The sequence below is a fragment of the Podarcis tiliguerta genome, assembly GCF_965153285.1.
Source record: "Podarcis tiliguerta genome assembly, chromosome: 11".
Classification (NCBI taxonomy): Eukaryota; Metazoa; Chordata; class Lepidosauria; order Squamata; family Lacertidae; genus Podarcis; species Podarcis tiliguerta.
The window spans coordinates 35,598,934-35,620,036 of record NC_139544.1 but is presented as its reverse complement, the minus strand read 5'-3'; the positions used below and the strand labels follow the sequence as shown (position 1 = coordinate 35,620,036).

Below are 21,103 nucleotides of genomic sequence, written 5' to 3'. Positions count from 1 at the left end.
AGCATTTTAGAAGTAAAATTATTTTTCTCGTGCTAAAAGCTATGTTAGTATTCAGATTTAAAAATTATAAAGCCATACCTGTGCAAAATATTCTTCTGAAATCCTCCCAGCCCATTCAATACACAGTTCTAGAGGGCGACATGGATTTGCAACATCTGCACATTTGATCATCATGCGCTTAATCAACGTCTGGTTATCTGGAATGTTCTTGAGATTGGTTGTACATTCACAGTCACTACCCTCATTCTGAAATGCAGATACATAGTTAAATGTGGGAGTTAGCATAACTGCTCACAACTGCTATGAAAACACCATCATAACGCTTTTAAACTACACCTTAATATAAGAAACAACCTTGCACAAACCTGGTTGTTTTAGGAAGCAGTACAAGAGAGCGTACCGTGTTATATGTCCCTTTTATTGTATCGTACAGATGTGGATTTATTGTATGACAATGTGATGCATTATGTGACATTTGGTTCATGCAATCCAGTTACTGTATTTTTTGCTCTATATGCCTTCCATCAGCGGAAGAGAAACAATGCACATTGTGTAATATATTATTATGAGATTGAGCACCTGGACATTGTTTGCACCTAATAGCATAAAACACAGATCTTGGTTGTGGATGTATGAATTCTGGTAATATGAAAAGAAAGTGCCACTGAAATGCACATAATATACATCTACTTAAAATACCTGTGCTTCTTCCAAGGACATGGGCTTGGTGATGCTGTTCACAAACTTGTTCACATGCTCAAAATGCTTTGTCATTTCTGTTGCCAAAACCATGTCGATAATTGCCTGACGAAGCGTTCGGTAATGATTTCTGGGGAAAGGGAAAAGAAGAGTGTTTCAGAACTAGGAACATTTGGATCCCCACGGGAAGCAGGAAGGTTCAAGAGAAAGGATTATAAAAGGGGATAGAGCAGGAGTGGGCTAAAATTGCTCTAAAGAAAGTTATCAAATACTGTTAAAAAAGAGGAATCTTGGCTAAGCAGTAGTGTGGCTCACCATCTGCAACCATTCACTATTTCCCAGGTATGGTATCAGGCCTCCAAATTCACATTTAACATTCCAGCCAAAGAATCACATTATGAACACATCCCTTATAATCACTTTCACATATTCATACAAAGTGAGTAAGTATTCATCTATGTAATCCCAAGGTACAGGCCCAACTATTTCCCCTAAAAAATAGCAAATATCCCAAATTTCTGGAGAAGAAATACATTTTCATAGCACTTCAACTTGGAATATAATTGGTACACACTGCACAGATATGGAAGATAGAGGTGCTTGGGTTGTGTGTGTGTTTTTAACTATATGTATGTTACAATAAGTGTCCAAAATTTGGAGAAAGGCAACATTCCCATGAGAATGCTGACCATAGCAGATAAATGTGTGGAAAAGAAAAGAAAAACCCAAGTTTTGGACATATGCTGATGAATGCTAGCAATCTCATATAGGCCAACCCTCTGCATTCTGGAGCACTGATGTGATTGTTGACACAAAATTCCAGACATCCATCTATAAACAGAATTTTTTTTTGGGTGGGGGGAGGCAGATCTCGCACACAACCACAAAAAAATGTATCTTCATGTACTCAAAACAAAGAGAACTGTGAGGAAGCTAACCTATTGAGACTTTTGAAAATGTTGCACTTGTTGTCTTTTACGGTGAGCTGGAACGCCAGAGCTGTGTGATGGCTTTCCAACACAGCCGTGTCGTTGTAGAGTACAGCAAGCTCACTGCTTGCGTTGCACAGGAAAGAATTGGTCCGTCCTGGGTGGTCCACATCATGAACTGTTGCAGCTATTAATGCAGCCACTTCATCTAAATGATCAAGGCTTGCCTACAAGAAAGAATTAAGTCTTGTTCACCTATACAGTATTTATCAAAATAAAAATGTAACAGTAATCACCAGTAGAGTCACTGATATGCAAGTCTGGGTGAGTTTGTAGAATCTAGAGGCAGGAGTTTCTTGTAATTTTCCTGATGGGAAATTTACCCATCCAGTGTAATCCACCCATAACTATGGGGAATGCAGCATTATTTTCAATGGCTACATAGATGCAGCTCATTTTCATCTTCTGAAGATCCATTTACAACAGAGCTGGGGGGTTGGATCTGGCCAGCAGACCAGATTCTTATTCCTTCCACCTGTCCAATCACCTGACATCACAACAATGTCAAGTAATCTGTTTTTGTATAGCATTATGAATAAAGCTATGTAAGCACTGACCATTAGCTGATTGTCAATGCTTTGTGTGCCCCATGCACAGTTCCCTGATAATCAGCTGCATTTCATGCCCCACACCTCATATATGACATCAAGTGTAGGGCATGTGGGCATGGCTTGGCCAAAATGGGGAGCCCGGTGTGTCTACTTAGACTCATGGCCAAAGGTTCCCCACTGCTGATTTATAAATATCAATAACTATAAATCAATAAATATCAACTATAAATCAATAAATATCAAGATATCAATCACAGAAAAATGATTGGGAGATGCCACCACATAGTGACATTTTTCCATATAAAAATGATTGTATAACTACTCTCAGATAGTAAGCAGCGCAGTGAGGGACTTCAAATAAATACCATGGAAACACCCGGTCATAACTTGTTGAACATAAGTATAGGAAATCTCAGCAAAAATTGTACCTTAACTCTCTCTTTCCCCAGAAAGAAAGCTGTGGCATGCAAGACATCAGCTGCATGAGTAGAGTTATGATAGGAATTGGAGGAGTGGTAGTTGGCTTCAATCACCTGGAACCAGGCTCGCAGTGTGGCTTCGGGACAGTTTAAAAATTCGCAGACACCAAAGCGGGCAAAAGTTTTCAGACCCAGGTAAACCAGTGGTCTGAAACATAATTGGAAAGGGAGATGGTAAAACAAGGCAGGAAAGGCACTCGTTATCAGTCTTCTTGCTCTTGCAGACTTTGGTTAGCAACAGCTTCCATTTACTGGATACATTTCACCACTATCCCTGTGTGTGCTTGCTTGCCATGTGAAGTTGACAATCAGCATTTTGACAGTGGGGAGACTTATATAAAAGGAAGGAATGAAAGGAAGAGCCAAATTACATGACGTGAAATGCACAGCTTGGCATTGTGCAGTCCTTTTTTAAAAACAGCAGCCACATGGGGGCAATTAGGATCAGGACCATGGCGCAAAGGCATGAAGGGTTACCACTGTCTTCCAGTGCTGTAGTTCTAATTAAGAGCTCCCTCTCCCAGTTGCTGTTTGGCACAGATGAGAAGCTGTCATCGATGTCAATGGCAGTTACTTTTCTGTGCCAAACAGCAGCTGAGCAGCATTTTAGGAGGGCTGACAGCTTGGGGGGGGGGAGCTTTAACACCTCAAACTGTATTTAATGTATTCTGGCCTGAAGAGGCAAGGGGTCATAGGGGCATAATAGATTTAACATGCAGTTGCATGTTCTTAAGCTTAATTTCAATGGGAAGTGGAGAGAGAGAGAGAGAGAGAGAGAGAGAGAGAAAGAAAGAAAGAAAGAAAGAAAGAAAGAAAGAAAAAGAAAGAAAGAAAGAAAAGAAAGAAAGATTGGTGCACCATGTAGTAGCTCTTGAAGGGAGTCGCAAGACAGAAAGGATGGAGCTGCATATAGATCTATCCTGCTGTTGCTAAACTAACCTCAACAAATGTAACATAAAGTAAAAAGGGTATTATTCTGGCAGCTTTGGGAATCATGCCCACTCCACACATCCACCAGGAAGCACAGGAGGAGGAATCACAAGTTACTCCTGGCTTCCTGTATCAACGTCTGCCAGAGACAGGCAGCTACAACTAAGCAAGTCATAGATGACACAAGCTTAATTTGTGCCACAGCTTGTTCAGCAACACCTTCCACTTCTATACCTCTATCTAACACAATGCAGAGAGAAGGCTTGCCTTTTATTTGTAACAGCTTCCAGTTCAAAAATGTTGAAGTCCCAGCTCTCTTCATTATCCAGTAAGCGTGCAATACTGGGTGGAACGTCATTGATAGTAATTGGCACAGAGAGGTGACCATGGCTCTGGTTCGTGGTATCTGTCGAAATGATAAATTTATTTATTTCAATTATATTTCTGCCTTTTCCTCTAAGGAGCTCAATGTGGGGCACATGGTTCTCCTCTTCCTCCTCAGTTAATCCACATAACAACCCTACAAGTTAGGCAGAGGGGCAGCGACCGGCCCACAGCCACCCAATGAGTTTCATGCCCAAGTGGGGATGTGAACCCTGGTCTCCCAGGTCCTAGTTCACCACTCTAACCACTACACCACACTGAAGAATCCTTAGTAGAAATTAAGTATTTGGACCAAGGTAGACACGACGGGATGAATCCAGGCTTAGTAACTGAAATCAGTGGGACTTGTTTGTTGTGATTCATTGATTTCAATGGGTCTAATCTTAGCATAACTATATCAGGATCCAATCCAGAGGCTACAATCTCATGTGTATGTAAATGGAACTGCCCTGATGTGGAGTGGGGAGGTGCATATGCAAAGGTGGCATGCATGGTGGTAAGGCACTGCCCTCACCTGTAGTTTACCTCCCTGCAGTTTTTATGCCCAGGCACCCTCTTTCTATGTTACTGGGGCAATTCTCTGTTTAACACACTCCTATTGCCCAGCTTGTGTTTTCCAACACTGTCTTCTCTGGTCCTGATACACCTCTAGTTGCAGGCAGCAAATCACATGTAACAACTGGTGACCCTGAATGGGGATGTATAAGCCCATCAAGAAGATGCAATGAGCCAGTTTAACGGGGTCAAGTTGAACATATGACACAGCTGGATATACCCACCAAGATAAGCCTCAACATCTTCCATACATAGATATTCCTTACTGAATCAAGTAACTGCTGTGTAAGAACTGGACCTTTTATTGTGTGTTTGAAGGATTCTCTGCACCAGTGATTTTCAGCAAGACTTAATTGCTTTGCAACAACAGCAACAAATAAAACAGGCATGTGTTAAAGAGAGTTGGACGTGGGAACTTACTTTTGGAAAATACATACTCATTTCCTGACAGCCTTCTCAAGCCATCCTGAAATAAAACAAAAAATATTTGCACACTGCCGGATTCCACACACCAAGGAAAAAAGGAGAAGGGTGCACTCTTAAAAGACATTGTGATCAAGCCGCAAAAGGTTAGGGAAGATTAGGATTAGGGTATCATTATGTTTATGCACTAAGCAATATAAATTATGCTCCAAATAATTAGAAAAGCACATACAATGAATGTGTGAATGCTTGCTTAAATAAATACGCTATAAAACTTGCACCACCACTGAGAATTCAATCTGACATTAAAGCTGCATGCTATCCTCCTTCATGGCTGCTTATCTGGAGCAGTTTACAGAGGCAATTTTGGTGAACCAGGGCAAAGTTCAATATATTCCTTCTACTGTGCGTTCCATATGCTGCTTACATCAATCTTAACAGTTTTTCCCACAACAAGCACCAGCAACAGAAGGCTGACGGAATGTTATGGTTTGTAGTATTATCAATGTAATGAGGCAATTGAGAAGCCACAGGAATTTTGCTTAGAACATCAGCTCAGCTGAAACACCCCACAACAGTGAGTGAAATTGGTTGTTTGATATGTGTCTTCTTACTCACAGTCATCAGACCTCCAACAAGATCACTAGTGTGAGGATCCTCATCTTTGGTACCTAACTGAGGAGAGTAAAGTTCTGTTGTCCGTAAGATTTCCAAAACCCGATCCAAGGCCTCTGCTACAGTTACAGGGCTGTTTTCTTGAGCGGAATTGATTATATTAATGACCTACGGGGTTACAAACAGAAAGGAAAAACATATAACAGAGCTATTGCTCATTTTTAGTCTACATGAAACCATTAAGGAATTAGTATGTAAAATGAACATCAGATGAATAAAGCAGTTGATTAATCATCTTATTTAAATGATTAACAAATTAATTTACCATTTAGATTAATGTATTGCTAAAAATTCAAAATAGGTGCCTTTTTGAGAATATTGAAAGTACTATGATAATTTAAAACTTATAAGCAAAAGCTATCACTTACTGTCATAGGGACAGACTGTATTTTATATTTTCAAGCCCTGTTACAATGAGTGCAAAATAGACACTAAACAGTAACAAATGTACCATTAACAACTGATTACAATTTGCCTACATGAGAGATTTTCAAACTTTTTGAATCCACGGCTCCCTTAACCAACTACATTCTTTCTGCGGCACCCCTGTGGGGCTCAGGAGCCCAGTTATGTTACCCCTTGCCTGCAGCGCTGGCAGCTTCTCACCCTTTTTTGAACACCTTCCCTTGTGGAATGTTCCCTCGGCTTGTTCTCCTCTCCCCTCTCCTTGTGAGTTCTCCAGGGAGTGCCCCCCCCCCCGCCCCAAAGAGAGGTGCCTGCCAGAGGCACCATTTGCCTGTGGAGCTTATAGCCTGGGCGGCTGCAATAAACAGCTATGCAAGCCTTTGGGAGGCAGAGACATGAGAGGGCATCAGAAGAGGGAGGGAAGAAAAGAGGGAGAGAGGGCAGTGTTGCCTGCAGCAACCCTGACTGTTTGGACTACTGCAATGCCCTCTAGGTGGGGCTGCCTTTGAAGGTGACTCAGAAACTGCAATTAATCCAGAATGCAGCAGCTAGACTGCTGACCGTATAACAACGGTCCTGAAAGACCTACATTGGCTCCCAGTACGTTTCTGAGCACAATTCAAAGTGTTGGTGAGGTTACAGGGAACCAGGCAGAGGGCCTTCTTGGTAGTGGCGCCCGCCCTGTGGAATGCCCTCCCACCAGATGTCAAAGAAATAAACAATTATCTGACTTTTAGAAGACATCCAAAGGTAGCCCTGTTTAGGCAAGTTTTTTATGTTTGATGTTTTATGTGTTTTTAATATTCTGTTGGAAGCTGCCCAGAGTGGCTGGGGAGGCCCGGCCAGATGTGCAGGGTATAAGTAATAAATTATAATATTATTATTATCTTTCAAGTTACTGTAGGGTGCCATGGCACACTGGTTGAAAACCACTTGCCTACAATGATTAAAATTGGCATCACTGAGTAAGCAATTAAAGTTCGTGCCTGTAATCCTATTCCTATTTTCCTGGGAGTAAACCCTACTGAACTCAGTGGTACTTGCTTCTAAGTGAACATGTACAGGAGTGCGCTCTTAGTTGATTACTAAGTTCTATTATGTAATAATAGTTCATAAAGATAAAGTATTAGTTACTATTTGAGAAAAAACATCCTTGGTCCATTTCTTGTGAGTTTACAAGGACATGTTTACAATAAGTTATTAGAGGCATCTGAATGAATAAATAGCATGGTCTCCATTCATGTGTTTGATAAGCAACATCTTAAAATTAGCTTGGCTTTAAGTTGCCGCACCTTTTATTTATCTGCTATAGTAGAAACTACATAGTTATTGGTCCAGTATGCATGCATGGTTTGTATATCCAAGACAAACCATGAGTAGTAAGCGAAAAACAAATAGTGGCTACAACTCATAGTTTGCCTAGAGCAATATAATGCCAGGCCAAACCATGACATAATTCCAGGTAGCATAACAGCTGGATAACTGGAGGGGGAGTGAAGCCGTTATGATTTTAACTGAGAGTACATGCACACTATCATGCTCACACTTAGCCATGGTTTGGCTTAGTGTTACATGCAAACCAGGTCATTGGGGTGATGTGAAACGTACTGTGTTGGCTGAGCGCATCATAAGATATCTGAATGCCTTGAAAAAGCCTTGCTGTATCCGTCCCGATTGCTGATGTGTGTGAAATTTTATCAGAAAGTTGTTGACTCTTACCTTTGTGATTGGGGCTTCTATCGTCATGGAGTGGATTCTTGCCATTGATGAATACCGACGATTCTGTAAACTTGGGGCTGCCATTAAACAGAAACATTTTGGCATTTAAAACAAACAAAAGTAAAAATCTGCATCCTCGTACATTGCATTATTTTAGATATGTGGGTCTATCTTGAGTTCCATGTTGAAAGAAAGGCAGGATATAAAGGTAATAAAATAAATAAAGAAGCTATGGCCCCATCATATGTCCTTAGAGAGTAATAAATTATTTGCCAGTAAGAGATGGAGACACCTCTACTCCCCAAATACTTTCCACTGTTCTAAATTGTCCTATTATTGTTGCTCAACAGCCCAGACAATAGGGAGCTACTTTTAACAAAAACCTTGAAGACAAATCAAGTGCCTCTCTCTCAAATCTTCAAAAATGAACAGTGGCAGTAGCAGCAGCAATCTAATCCAGGATGCTGAACTGCTAGAAATATTCTCCACACATTGGTGTCCTTACCATCGCTGCTTCGAGAAGTTATTGATTTGACATCAATAGATTCTTTTCTCCTGTTCTTGCATCTGAAGGAGTGAGAGTCTAGAAATATTACAGGAAGGTATTTTAAAAGTGGCCAGAATTTCTTTTCACATACACATTTGTTTTAACTAATTTCTTATTTACAGATAAATATATTTAAGAAAATTTATTTTCTTGATCAGGTTGTTAAGCTAGCCAAAATGTTTCTCAATAATTTTGCCCTTGAACCACCATATAAAGCACATTTCAATACATAATGGATTACATTCTCTACCTGCAAATCTGTTGAGATAGGCATCTCTTTGCATCTACCATCCAACATGGCAGAAGGCATAATCTGTAGGCATAATTCTAGGAAAGCCCTCGGGGGGGAAAGTACCAGTTCTGCTAGATCCTTGATGGTACTTAAATATATATACATACACACACACTGCTGAAAGAATTTAGATGGTTATAAAACGATGCTATTTGAAGAAAGATTATTCTCTAACCTGACTGAAACTGGTCTCCTGCACACTTTTCATCACGATGGGTCTTGTAGGTCTGGTGTCATGTGAAAAAAATAAAAGGAAATAGACACATAAACTTCTGATTTAGCTAAACCTTAGCTGCACAGACAACCTTGTGGTATGCAGGTGTGTGCTGCCTTTTCTTCTGACAACTCTATTTGCACCTGTAAACAATTTAGCTTTCCCAAGGACCAAATTCTGCTACATGATGTATTCTGTGTAACTTGAAAGACTGCATAATTCTCTCCCCAAAATCTGGCCCAGTCATTTTTCTTGGTCAAATAAACTTGCATGCTGCCTGGTGAAGTCTTCCAGATAGTATGTTTTGACACTCATATTTTAAATATTACATAATGTACTGGCTGCGTGAAGAAAAACAGTTATTACTATGGGATGATATCAAGCAAAGCAGTTGTATACAACAAAGAAAACACAGTACCTGTTTGTTGCTGTCATTGGTGCAACATAGCTTCTTGATGGATACAAAATGACGGATTTTCCTACCGATATTAACAAAAACAACAAAAGCACTGTTACTAAATAAAATAATTTTGGCACAACTGGTGATTAAATTGTTACCATTTACTTTAAATCAAAAATTCAGATCTGATTAATTAAAAGAAGCCTGTTAATTAACTACTCCATCACTGTCAGAAAGGTTTGAGAAAAGCTAATGTCTAAATTAACATATTGCAGAAGAGCAAATGATGAATAACGGAAACATTTTTTAGAGTGATTTTTTTTATATCTGTGATGTTTTGGAATGATAAGTATCAGGACCATATTCAGTCATACGATGCTGTTGACTTATTATAATTATACAGATTGCATAAAATTACTGTATTTTCAATATTTTTTTCCAAATTAAAAAAATCCTATCATTATTATTGTCACTTGTTTACTGATCTCATCCTACAGAATAGGTCAATTATGTTCACATTTTAATGAATGAGACTGAGAGATGAGACCTTTTTAAAGGACAACTATGAGTCTAACTATGTGCAACATGGGAATTCCATGACTAGCAGTGGAATCCTATGTGAGTAGCTCTCCTAAATTCAGGGGAACTTACTCTTTAGTAAAGGTGCACAAGATTGCAGTCTGAAACTCCTCACAGATTTTTCTATGAAAATGTATGGAGAGTAGTTTGAATTAGAGATGCATGGGGGAATTCAACTATTTGCCCCTATTTTAACTATTTGCCCCTAACCCCAAGGCTGCTTTTCGTAACAGAAAAAGAAGATGGGTGTTCCAGTCGTGGAATTTCCACATCACATGTAATCCACATGGAATTTCCACATCACTCTCAGGTAATCCAGGTAACACAAGGCTTGTGCCTTGTACAAATGCACAAGCATTTGGTGAGAGTCACAGGTGAAGTACAATTGAGGATTAGCAGCTGGTGGGAGGGAGACAGGAACAATATTTATTTTATCTTAAAGCATTTATACAAGTGGTGTACAGTTATTTTAATATTGTTAAAAAACACAACGTAAAACAAGCAAACAGAAAACCCAGCTTATAGGACAGAGATTCAGGGGAATCAAACACATAAAACTGGGCCCAATCTGCAGAAAACCTAATTGCCATTTACTCTGATTCGGCGGTGAAACTCGGGTTTTCCTAGGGAAAGCACTGAGAGAGAAGAAATACACACTCAGACACAGAGCTTTAAAGCCCAGACCCGTGCCAAGAAACATGGCACTATTATATGGAATTATTATATTTGATAGAAATATAATTATGCATATAGGTGTATATATTCACAGTCAAACCTGATTCCATCTATTTGTATACATATGTATAACAGAGAAAACCATTACAACAGAGTGCACTTTTAATTAACAAACTTACCCTCCTTGGCCGGTTACAGGCGTTATCTTCACATGCTGTTGGATACTGTCTCCTGATTTCCTCCGTGCATAATAAACTCCTTGCCATTCCTAAACAAGTTGAGTGAAAACAACATTCTAGGAAGCTCAGATCACAAACCCCTTTCTTAAAATAAAAATTTCTAAGCTGGTAGCATTTTGTGACACCACAGTCTCAGACACCTTTTACGTGAGAGAATCATAGATGCACTGACAGCAAGCTACAAGCAGAGAATCCACAGAATCTCCACATGGCAATAAACTCTGCACAAAAGCAGATTTTATGCAGGCACACACAAAATTATTTCCCTCTTACATTTTTGTTACAGGGTTACCCAATTGCACATGTTCTCCAATAAAGTTAAGGTGTCTTAGAACTGTAATTTACCAACAGAGGAAAATGATCTCAAAGGTCTGTTCAGTTTAGGGAGGTTTAAGGAGGCAGGAGATAGAATTCAGCTAGTCACCTACCTTTCCTTTTTTTATACAAGTGTTGATCGTGTCCAATAGGTCCACACGGTTTTTGTCACTCTTTGGAAGCTCAGTGAGTTCCTTTCCTATTAGCTCTCCCTTTTGATAGCCCATCATCCGTTCAAAGGCTGGATTGACATACTGTAAACCAAAGAAACCGCGTGAGCACCAAGGAAAGCGTGAACTTAAAGATGCATTCCGCATGCCCATGCTACATTCAGTCCCCAGTAAGAATACTGTTAGATACGTTTCCATTGTAGAACACCCTCCCCCAACAGATATTTAAGAAGGAGAGGAAGGATATGGCACAAACTTTTACATACAACCACAGAAGCCAATGGTGTTCAATCAACTGATATATCGATACACAGGTTTCTGAAGAGGAAGAAAAATGTGCCTTTTCCATACCTGAATTACATGATCCTCGCTAGTTATTTCTATGGCTTCATGACAGTGTTCCAGTGCTGTGAACACTGAATTGCAAGCCCTGAAATTAACAAGTACACCATTAATACCTGCAAGTGTAACAGGTCAGAATTACATCAGTGCATGAACTGAACACAAAGAATGATTTTAAAAACATTGCAAGATGTATTGCATTTGGATGCTTTCATTTCTACCAGGATTTTCAATGCATTTTTCTACACTACAACTATGGAGAGGATTGTTAGGTAATATGTAATGTATTCACAGTGTAGATATTGCAAAGAAAATACTGATTGCCTGCATTTCTCCTGTCTTTTATTCTCTCTCTGTAAATGCTCCCTTTAGCCAGAGCAATGAATAAGCTTAAGTGAGGGGAAATGGGAAGAGGGGAAGATTTTCAAGTGAAGGAGGGGATAAGCACTCCTCCTCTGTAAGTCACCCCCATGACTCCCTCATTCCTGTTACAATGTGGAATGTGCGCTTGCTGAGAGAATGTCTAGTATCACATAGGGGTCAAATTTATTTTAATTTATTGGGTAGGCCCTTGACTTGTGTATGACAAATACTGGTGGTACATTTTGGGGCAGAGGGGCCAGCAGAATTTTCTGGACCCAGTAAACTTACCTCATTTATGCAGGGGTTATGTTCTGAGGTGCTGTATGTTGAAGTGAAATCACATACATTTGAAACACCATTGGAAAAGCTTGTAAACACACTGCCCCACCCATTTTTGTGACATTTTGGGGTCACTTCCAGTTTCGGCACAATACGCACACATGCAATCACACACATATTGGACGTGCCTAAAGCAGTCACTGCCTATATGTAGATTGGAGCCTCAGCTCCACTTGCAAAAGAGGGCACACATTTGTATACACTTTGGGTGGGATTGACATAACGAATCGTGTTAGTGGAAGCCCTGCACAAGTTCTTCTGCTTAAGCAACAGGACTTTCCCTCCTCTCTTCCCACTGTGTGCCCCCCCTCCAGAATTGACTCTGGGGTGGGGAACGGCAGACCCCCCCCCCAGGGCAAAATGCAAAGGGAGAAGAGTGGGAATCGTTCCATCTGACCAACACCTTAAACTCAGATAGCGTGTGGGTATAAGTTCCCTGAAGCCATGTGGAAGAACAGCAGCTGGGAGGGGGGGAACCCGGATGTAGAAAAATGAAAGAAATGTTTGCTTCTTATAGTGATACCAACTACAGTGGTACCTCAGGTTACAGACGCTTCAGGTTACAGACTCCGCTAACCCAGAAATATTACCTCAGGTTAAGAACTTTGCTTCAGGATGAGAACAGAAATCGCACGGCGGTAGTGGGAGGCCCCATTAGCTGAAGTGGTGCTTCAGGTTAAGAACAGTTCCAGGTTAAGTACGGACCTCCAGAATGAATTAAGTTCTTAACCCGAGGTACCACTGTATATACAAAATGCTCTACTTAGGTGAACATATTCTGATTAGGAAAAACTAAAGCCCAATGGAAGAAAGCAGGAGGTGAATACTTGGAATTTAAGAAATAAGGAGTCTGACTGAGGCAAGTGACTAGAAGCTGAGTCCCTGTGCAAGCCCCAAACAGCACTTACTCCTGATGAATGGTTAATTATTTGGTCTGCACTTCCCAAATCCTGGAACTACCATATTTTTTCGTGTATAAGACAAGGTTATTTTGCTTAAAAAAAAAAAAAAGTAAAAAATTGGGGGTTGTCTTGTACACGCAACATGGGCACCCGGGGGATTTTTTAAATATTTAAGCATATGTCTGGGATTTTGGCTTGGGTGGGCTGAGGCGGTTCCTCCTGCTGCCCCTCCCCTTTCTCCTCCCCCTCCGGGCTGCATGCTAGTGACTGGCTCGCCTCCTTTCTGCCAAGGACACTTTCTGTCAAGAACATGAACAGTTTTCGCACATATTTTTACGTACCGTAGTTTGAACTGTGATCGCACCTCGCTATGTTCTATTTGAATCAGTTCATTGTAACAAGCCGTGATGCTACTATTTTCCAAAAATCTCTAGGGGATAGAAAAAAAAAAGCCTTATATGCAATTAAGATACCATATATTTATGATCAACACAGGAAACATATGAAGTTGTCAGACCACTGGTCCATCTAGCCTGCTAATTGTTTATTCCAGGGTACTCAAAATGGTGCCTTCCGGGTGTTGTTGAACTGCGACTCCCATCAGTTCCACACAGAATGAGCCAAAAGTGAAATTGTTATTTTTTATACTGGTAGTATTGCAATTTTTAATGTCTGCATCCTACTATGTTCTGTCCACACCAATGGGCATAAATAATGTCTCAATGAATCTCTTTTCCCAGCCCCTTACACAGTTTCGACGAGCTTTTTGCAAGCATATTGCATTGTGATATGGAGAATGGATTTTTTTTCATGCCTGAAGGAGGCAATCACAAAACTGGAGAAAAGAGGTATGGCCATTTAGTGCTGAAAGCATGAATCCTACCCCACAAAAGAGAATGTGTCTTCACCCTAAAATTGTTCAGCATGATGAAGCATTCAGTCATGAAATCATAAGAATCACGAAGTCATAAGAGGTGCGATTTAAAAGATGGAAGAGTGGGGGAGGCTCTAACATTTTACCCTATCCCTAGTAATGAAGGTATTGAGTGACAGCAACTGCTCAAGGTTAAGGTGCTTGAAAGGTCACTGGCAATGCTGAGTAAAAACAGGAGGAGAAAAATAATTTGCGCCATACAGGAGCCACAACATTTGGTGTCTTATTTCTGTTCCCACTGACGATTATAGATTTTTGCCAGTGAAACTGTATTGCATTGTTAACTGAAGATGGGGGGGGGGGGGCCTTTTTTAAGAGCACATGGAGACTTTGATGGCTATCTCAGCAGATGGTACTTTCGGATGTTACTTGCCCTATAAATGAACAAACGTTTCTATGGCCAGCAAACAAACCTTTGAAGAAACTTCAAAGGCTTTTGCTGAAAGAATTATAGCAGTAAGAATATGCCACACAGGTCTCCCCTTCCCCTCCCCACTGGAAAAGTAGCAGTGTCACTGTCACCATTGTAGGCGCAAAATCACTTTCACATATTTTAACGTATTGGTTATTGTGATGCTACATTTTCTTGCATAAGGAAAACATGACCCATAATATCCTGTCCCCACTTTTCTAAAATTACAAGTGTTGACCCAGTAGGAGATTCATTAATGAGTCATAAAGCAGGCTTTGCTTCAGTTTGTTTTTATTAATACAAAATCTGCCCTGGCCAAATAACATCCATATTACAACTGCATCTCTTTGGCCTTCTCTTTCACATGAATCAGATGTCAACATAAATAATTTCTAAAAGGCAACTTAAGCCTCATGTGTGCAAATGCCTGTAGTTTAGATTTTTACTTTCTCCCTAGGAAGGAAAAGAAGGGGAGCATTGGTTTGTGCCTTGTACATTGCAAATTGTAGTGTGTAAGGGAACAGTTTGGTTTTTGCTTCTGGATGCTTATCTTAATGTTTTCCATGTTCTGACTTAAGTTTTTATTTATGTTTTTATTGGGTTGAACCCAACAGGGTTCCACTTACCAAGTTTGGGCAATTCCCCTCTTCTACTATAGGCTCCACAAGACAGACACATTGTTTAGGTGGCCCCATATGCATACTGAACCCCTAAAATGGCATGCATATGTGATTGTAAATTACAATCCTGTGGCACCAACAGACAGGAGAACAGAATGGATGTGGCTTTTGCAACTACAACTGAACTGTATAGCAGGGTAAGTAAATCCCTGAGTGGAAGGACTAGAGATGAAATGGACCTTTGAGAAGTTGGCTGTCAGATAAAAATTATGTCATTTTAATAGCACAGAATGGTACAGAGCAGAGGTAGCCAATGTGTTGCCTTCCAGGTGTTGTACTACAAGTTCCACCATCTCTGACGATTGTTGATGCTGGCTGGGGGTCAGCGTTGGAGCAAGCCAATCGGGCGCCTGGGGCGGCGCACGTGCCCTGCACACAGGGGCGGGGCCAGTCACCTGCGGGGCGGGGCCAGCCAGGGCAGGATGTTCCCCGGGGCCTCCAATGAGTCTGCCTGCCTCCTCCCACTCAGCCGCCCTACAGCTGAAGTCCTGCGCTGCCCCAAATGGTCTGCCTGCCACCCTACAGCTGAGGGGAGGCGGCGGGTGGACCATTTGGGGCAGCGCAGAGCCTGCGGACACCCAAGCTACCGCATCACTCCCAGGAGAGGCGCGTGGCTCAGGCGTGCTGTAGGCCCCGCGGTGAGTGCCGCCCGGCATTTTGTCACTCCCCTCAGTGTTGACACCTGGGGCAGCTGGCCCCACCGCATCCCACTTCCTCCGCCCCTGCTGGGGCTGATGGGAATTGGAGTCCTGGAATATCTGGAAGGCTTCACATTGGCTGTTCCTGTTATAGAGTAAGTCCCTCTCAGGTAATTTAGGCTACATATATGAAAAAGCAGGTCTGGCAAATGCAACGAGCAGCAAAAGTATAATCTGACAAACAGTTTTCTACTGAGATGAGGAATGGCAGAGTTGGGAGGGGGGAACTTGAAGAACAAACGGCAGCATCTAATATGCTGTAGTTCCCTATAATGTTTGTTTACATTTTCCTTATTCTTTGACCAGTTACTTTGAAGTCCTAATGAAAAAAGCAGGCTACTATGAATAATATACATTTATTCTTATTGTACACACAAACCCTAAACCTCTGAAATGGCTACAGCAATCCTAACCCCTGATCCATACTGCTAGAGGGAGTTAGGATATAGCAGAGATTTCCTTCTGCCCAACTCTGCTGGTGAAGATGCAGAGTTCACTGCCCCTGGTGTGGACTGTGGATAGGATACTTGTTAAGTTATGGGTGAACATATCAGACGACACAGCAATTCTTCAAACAGCTCTTGTTTATTCACAGGCCAGAACAGAACTGAACTGAAGGGTTCAGCCAGCCTGTTTATATAGAGCTCCACTACAACGCAACAGTAACCACTTTCTGTAACTATCCAATCACTGAACGTCACTTTCAATCCCTTATTTGCATTTGTGGACCTGAGTGAAAACTATCTACAGTATCCCCCTGCTGGCCCAGGGTGAGAACTTCAGTACATAACAGTACTGTCAGTGAAGTTCGCACTAGTAGTACCTGCTGTAGGGCCTGAAACTGGATCTACTGGATCCTAAACCATTATAGCTGCCAGAGAGGGTTGAGAGCTGGCCTCTTTGTTGTGCCAGCTTCGAGTTGGCTCAACAAAAAATTGTTCCTTAGTGTAAGTTGTGTAGCTTTGGATGTGGTGGTGGCTCTGCTGCTCCTTTCAACCCCACTGCTCCCCCACTGGGAGTTAGGATTGCTCCCTTGGCCTCATCAATACTAATGAAGTTGCTTCCAGGTGACTGTGCTTTGAATCAGAGGCTCAGCCTCTGGCTGCTTTTCCTGTGAACGAACGGCAGCCCTGAAGGCAACCAGTGAAGTATAGAAAGTGTCTGTCCACCCACTCAGTATTATTTTAAAGCCTATTCTTTGGTATGTTAATCCTTTTTCTGTTACTTGACAACAAGGACAACAAGAATGAGCTATAATACACAACCTAAAGATGGCATGGAGATATTCAATGGGATCCTGTCTGAACAAGTTGGTTGTAATTATTGCAGCAAATACATGAGAGAGAGAAAGATAAGAAAGACAACAGAATTCTCACCGAGAGATTATTAGACTGGGTCATTCGTGCTGATTCACAAGACCAAACTGATCTGTCCATAAGGGAGCTGATGGATCAGTGGCGGGTTCAAAATAAGCCCATCTTAAAACCAAGCTGCATTTACAGCACCATGACACAGCTTACAAATGTGGGTTGGTGATGTCTGATCATTTTCCACCTGGATGCATGCTAATGTCACCAGATTCGTGAGGTGGCCAGCTATAACACAGATCAATTCAGCCTGCAAATGAGCATGCCATTTTTGTGACTCAGTGCTAAATTGCATCATCAGAGCATTAAGCTCATATCCATTGAAATAATTCAGAAACAAATGCTGAACTTTGGGTTTAGCAAGAACCTGCATCATACTCAGGTCTTCACACACACCCACACACACACCCACACACACACCTCCTCTGACGTGGTCATGAGGACATAGGAAGTATCTACATCTGCTTTTAACCAGCCTTTCTCAACCTTGGGTCCCCAGATGTTGTTGGACTACAACTCCCATCATTCCTAACCAGCATGACCAGTGGTCAGGGATGATGGGAGTTGTAGTTCAATAAACTAATCAGTTTATTGTTTAATAAACTAACCAGGGTCCTCATTATGTGTGAACTTGGATAACCCTGGTTAGCTTAAAAGCAGGAGTCAAGTCTAATTCCATGTGAGCCTTGGCTTAATTTCATGTGGATGTCATAAAAGTGGGGAGGAAGAAAAAAGGAGGTGGCAAAAGAACAGAAAAGGGGATGCCCCCCACACTGCTGGCTCTGAACAAATCAGCACCATAAGTCATTTCTGATCCTGGCTTCTCTGAAATGACAATAGCTTGAACTAACCAGAATTCAGAAATAACACAGAAGTCTGATTAGTTTAAAAGTAGAACTTTTCAATCTTTTGTTGCGGCTGCACCAAAGAAACACACACAACTCTATGCTTAGACTGAGCTCACAAAGACAAGAATTATGATGTTGAAGATGGAATTTTGAATACATTAGATAGTAAGTATAAACACAATAGTACTATTAGTAAATAGAACTAAAGAAGCCATGGGGGGGGGTCAAAAGGGTACATGGGGAAAGGGAAAGGTGTAACAATAGTTGGTAAAATGTGGATATACAACTGCAATGTTAAAGGCGAAGAATACATGACTTGTTTTATTTACAGTATTTGAACATTCAAAGTTTATGTGTCTTATCTATAGAATTTGAAATGTAAATAAATAAATAAATAAGGGGGGGAACACACCAACACACACCAAACAGTTGGTCCCTCTTTGTTTTTTTAAAAAAATCATCTAAAAATGCAGTTCTCCAGTGTAACCAGGTCTTTATTGGGAAGTTCAGGTGGTTGCTTGTGGAGTCTGACCTTACACCCAGACTCATTTTGTGTTTACATAAGGATCTTAAAGGCAAAGAAAGCAGCAGCCAGCTTTCCAGTCCTCTTCTGCTCAGTGCTGACCGCAGAGGACCAGGCAGTCGCAGGTGCTTACTAAGATACCCTTAGAGATCCTGTATTTTCAATTTTTATGAGAATTTCTACCTCATCATTCTGATGCGTATGCACCATCACTGAGGGTGGCTGATGAACAGGTGCCTGACAACATCTGCATCAAATCTTTGAGAAAAAAATAACTGGAGACTGAAAAATTAGTTATCACTTAAAGAAAGTGAAAATAACTTCTACATACCCTGTTAAAACCTGCGTGGAGAAGGGGTAGGACCGACGTTTCTTCTTGGTTACCAGACCTACAGAATTGTAGAAAATGTTGTCAGCCAAGAGATCTGAAAAATTCTGATAATTCCCTCAAGTATGTGTATTTATGTATGTGTAAGCTTATGTCACAATCAATTTGTTAATCTTTAAAGTGCCTGTTGTTTTTGCTGCAACACAGATTACCATAGCTACCCATTTGGGAACTAGTGCAATAATATTCATACATATAGAAGTCATAAAGCACAAAATATATATTTACTCTAGCACATTCAGTTTTCCTCTTAATATCAGTTTTGCAGATATTACCTTTCCTTATTTGTTATGTTATGCCAACATGAGCTTGGTACGAGTCAGAAATCTAGACTGCACAATGTATGTTGGCTAAGTAGCTAAACTCATCATCATACCCCCACAAGGCAAATAGCTTTGGTGTGCTATCGGTCACAATGTGCTTTAATTGCATTTTGGCCTGAGAACAAAAATCCTGCAAGTATTAAATCCTGAAGGAACCTCAGAACACTCTTGCAGATTTGTGATAGGAATTCCCATGGAGGCAGCTGATGACTTTCTGTATGTATTATTTATAATTTTATTGTTTTCTTGTAACCCCCATTGAGGTTTTTGTACAATCAAGCAGTGTATAAATTTAATGGTGGTGGTGGCAGCGGCGGCAGCAGCAGCAGCGGGGGAGTCCTTTTTCAATGGCAACAGCACCATATCCTAAGTGCAGGAGTTTTGGGAAATCTATGAATTTTCAATAAAGTGCCAAACCATATTCTGAAGTGAATAGACATTCTTGTCTGAATAAAGAGTTTGATCTAAGGTTTTAATGAGAGACTTGTATTGTCCTTCTCTGAGTAAAGAGTCAATTAAGACACCTATCACTCGCATATTTATGGATGTGAAGTCCAACCACTGCTAAGATATTGTGTTCATTAGTTAACCTTACCCATTAAAAAAGGGTCATTTGGAAAACATTCTTGCCAAAAAATACTTACATTTGTGGAACAACAGCTAAAATTACAGTGTGTTCAGCAGGCTTTGTAGCACGGATTGACCTGAAATTAGGAAAGTCAATGTCATAATCATTGAAACCATCTTTAACAACAAAAATTAATACACCAAACACCATATTTCAACCTATGAGTGGATTCTACTTATGCAGGCAAATTGCACACAAAACCAAAGTTAAATTTGTTTCCTCTGAAGCAGTTAATATTACTGAAGAGATAAGCTATTTTATAAGCAAAACGGTGTTTGTTTCTTCAGCAGCAAAAACATCTTCAGAGGAAATAATTTAAAAAGCTATGGCTACATCTGTGTTTCTCCGTGTGTGTGTGTGTGTGTGTGTGTGTGTGTAATCTGCAACTTTTAGAAGCTGAAATAAAGAAAGAAACTATCAGTTTCATTCATCTTTCAACATACACCCGATCTTTACATATTTCTCAGACCTGGGTAAGATAGCTTAGTTGGTTAGAGCATGGTGTCGTTAACACCAAGGTTGCAGGTTCAATTCTCATATGGGACAGCTACATATTACTGAATTGCAGGGGGTTGGACTAGATGATCCTCAGGGTCCCTTCCAACTCTAAAGCTCTATGATTCTATTGATGGACTTTTAGAGGAGGTCATGTGATTGTTCCACCATGCAACCAGGGCTCTGCAACACCCACACAATCTTAAATTAGCTCAAGCACAAGGTTACTAAGTCAGCTCTGAGTTTAGTTGCCTACAACCTTTTTATTTTCAGAAGTGAAAACAAAATATGGTACTGCTTTTGGCTTGATTTGCAGAGAACTATCTTGCTGTATTCAACCTCACATGTATGCCTTTTATTCCTGGTGTTGAGGGTCTAGTTTGATGTTGAGGTGGTAAACCTCAATGTATGTCACATCAGACTGCAGGTAGGGGTCACCTAACTGAATGCTCCTCCATACAAAAAAATCATAGATATAGATATAGATATAGATATAGATATAGATATAGATATAGATATAGATATAGATATAGATATAGATAGATATTGTCTGTTGAAACATTGGTGAGATGCTGCCAGTCAGTGCAGGCAACACAGAGCTAAATGGACCAACAGTCTGTT

At 40.7% G+C, this 21,103-nt stretch overlaps 1 protein-coding gene and 1 long non-coding RNA gene across 3 annotated transcripts in view; one reads left to right on the top strand and one right to left on the bottom strand.

The window, feature by feature from the left end:
- The window catches only part of PDE8B (phosphodiesterase 8B), a 43,158-nt gene that overhangs the window by 4,928 nt on the left and 17,127 nt on the right, over nt 1–21,103 (bottom strand). For both annotated transcript variants that reach the window (XM_083403853.1, XM_083403854.1), the window contains exons 4-20: nt 20,004–20,063; nt 18,980–19,037; nt 13,528–13,616; nt 11,592–11,670; nt 11,184–11,324; nt 10,696–10,784; nt 9,281–9,341; nt 8,824–8,875; nt 8,315–8,392; nt 7,810–7,886; nt 5,629–5,793; nt 5,008–5,053; nt 3,916–4,054; nt 2,668–2,866; nt 1,638–1,855; nt 700–829; nt 79–246 (exon numbers count right to left, since the gene is read on the bottom strand). In XM_083403853.1, the coding sequence (XP_083259979.1) occupies nt 79–246; nt 700–829; nt 1,638–1,855; nt 2,668–2,866; nt 3,916–4,054; nt 5,008–5,053; nt 5,629–5,793; nt 7,810–7,886; nt 8,315–8,392; nt 8,824–8,875; nt 9,281–9,341; nt 10,696–10,784; nt 11,184–11,324; nt 11,592–11,670; nt 13,528–13,616; nt 18,980–19,037; nt 20,004–20,063 (1,849 nt within the window). The remainder of the gene's footprint in view (nt 1–78; nt 247–699; nt 830–1,637; nt 1,856–2,667; nt 2,867–3,915; nt 4,055–5,007; nt 5,054–5,628; nt 5,794–7,809; nt 7,887–8,314; nt 8,393–8,823; nt 8,876–9,280; nt 9,342–10,695; nt 10,785–11,183; nt 11,325–11,591; nt 11,671–13,527; nt 13,617–18,979; nt 19,038–20,003; nt 20,064–21,103) is intronic.
- LOC310660172 lies at nt 2,689–4,988 on the top strand. Its single transcript, XR_014503270.1, has 2 exons — nt 2,689–2,853; nt 4,685–4,988. It is a non-coding gene; the product is annotated as an uncharacterized lncRNA (long non-coding RNA).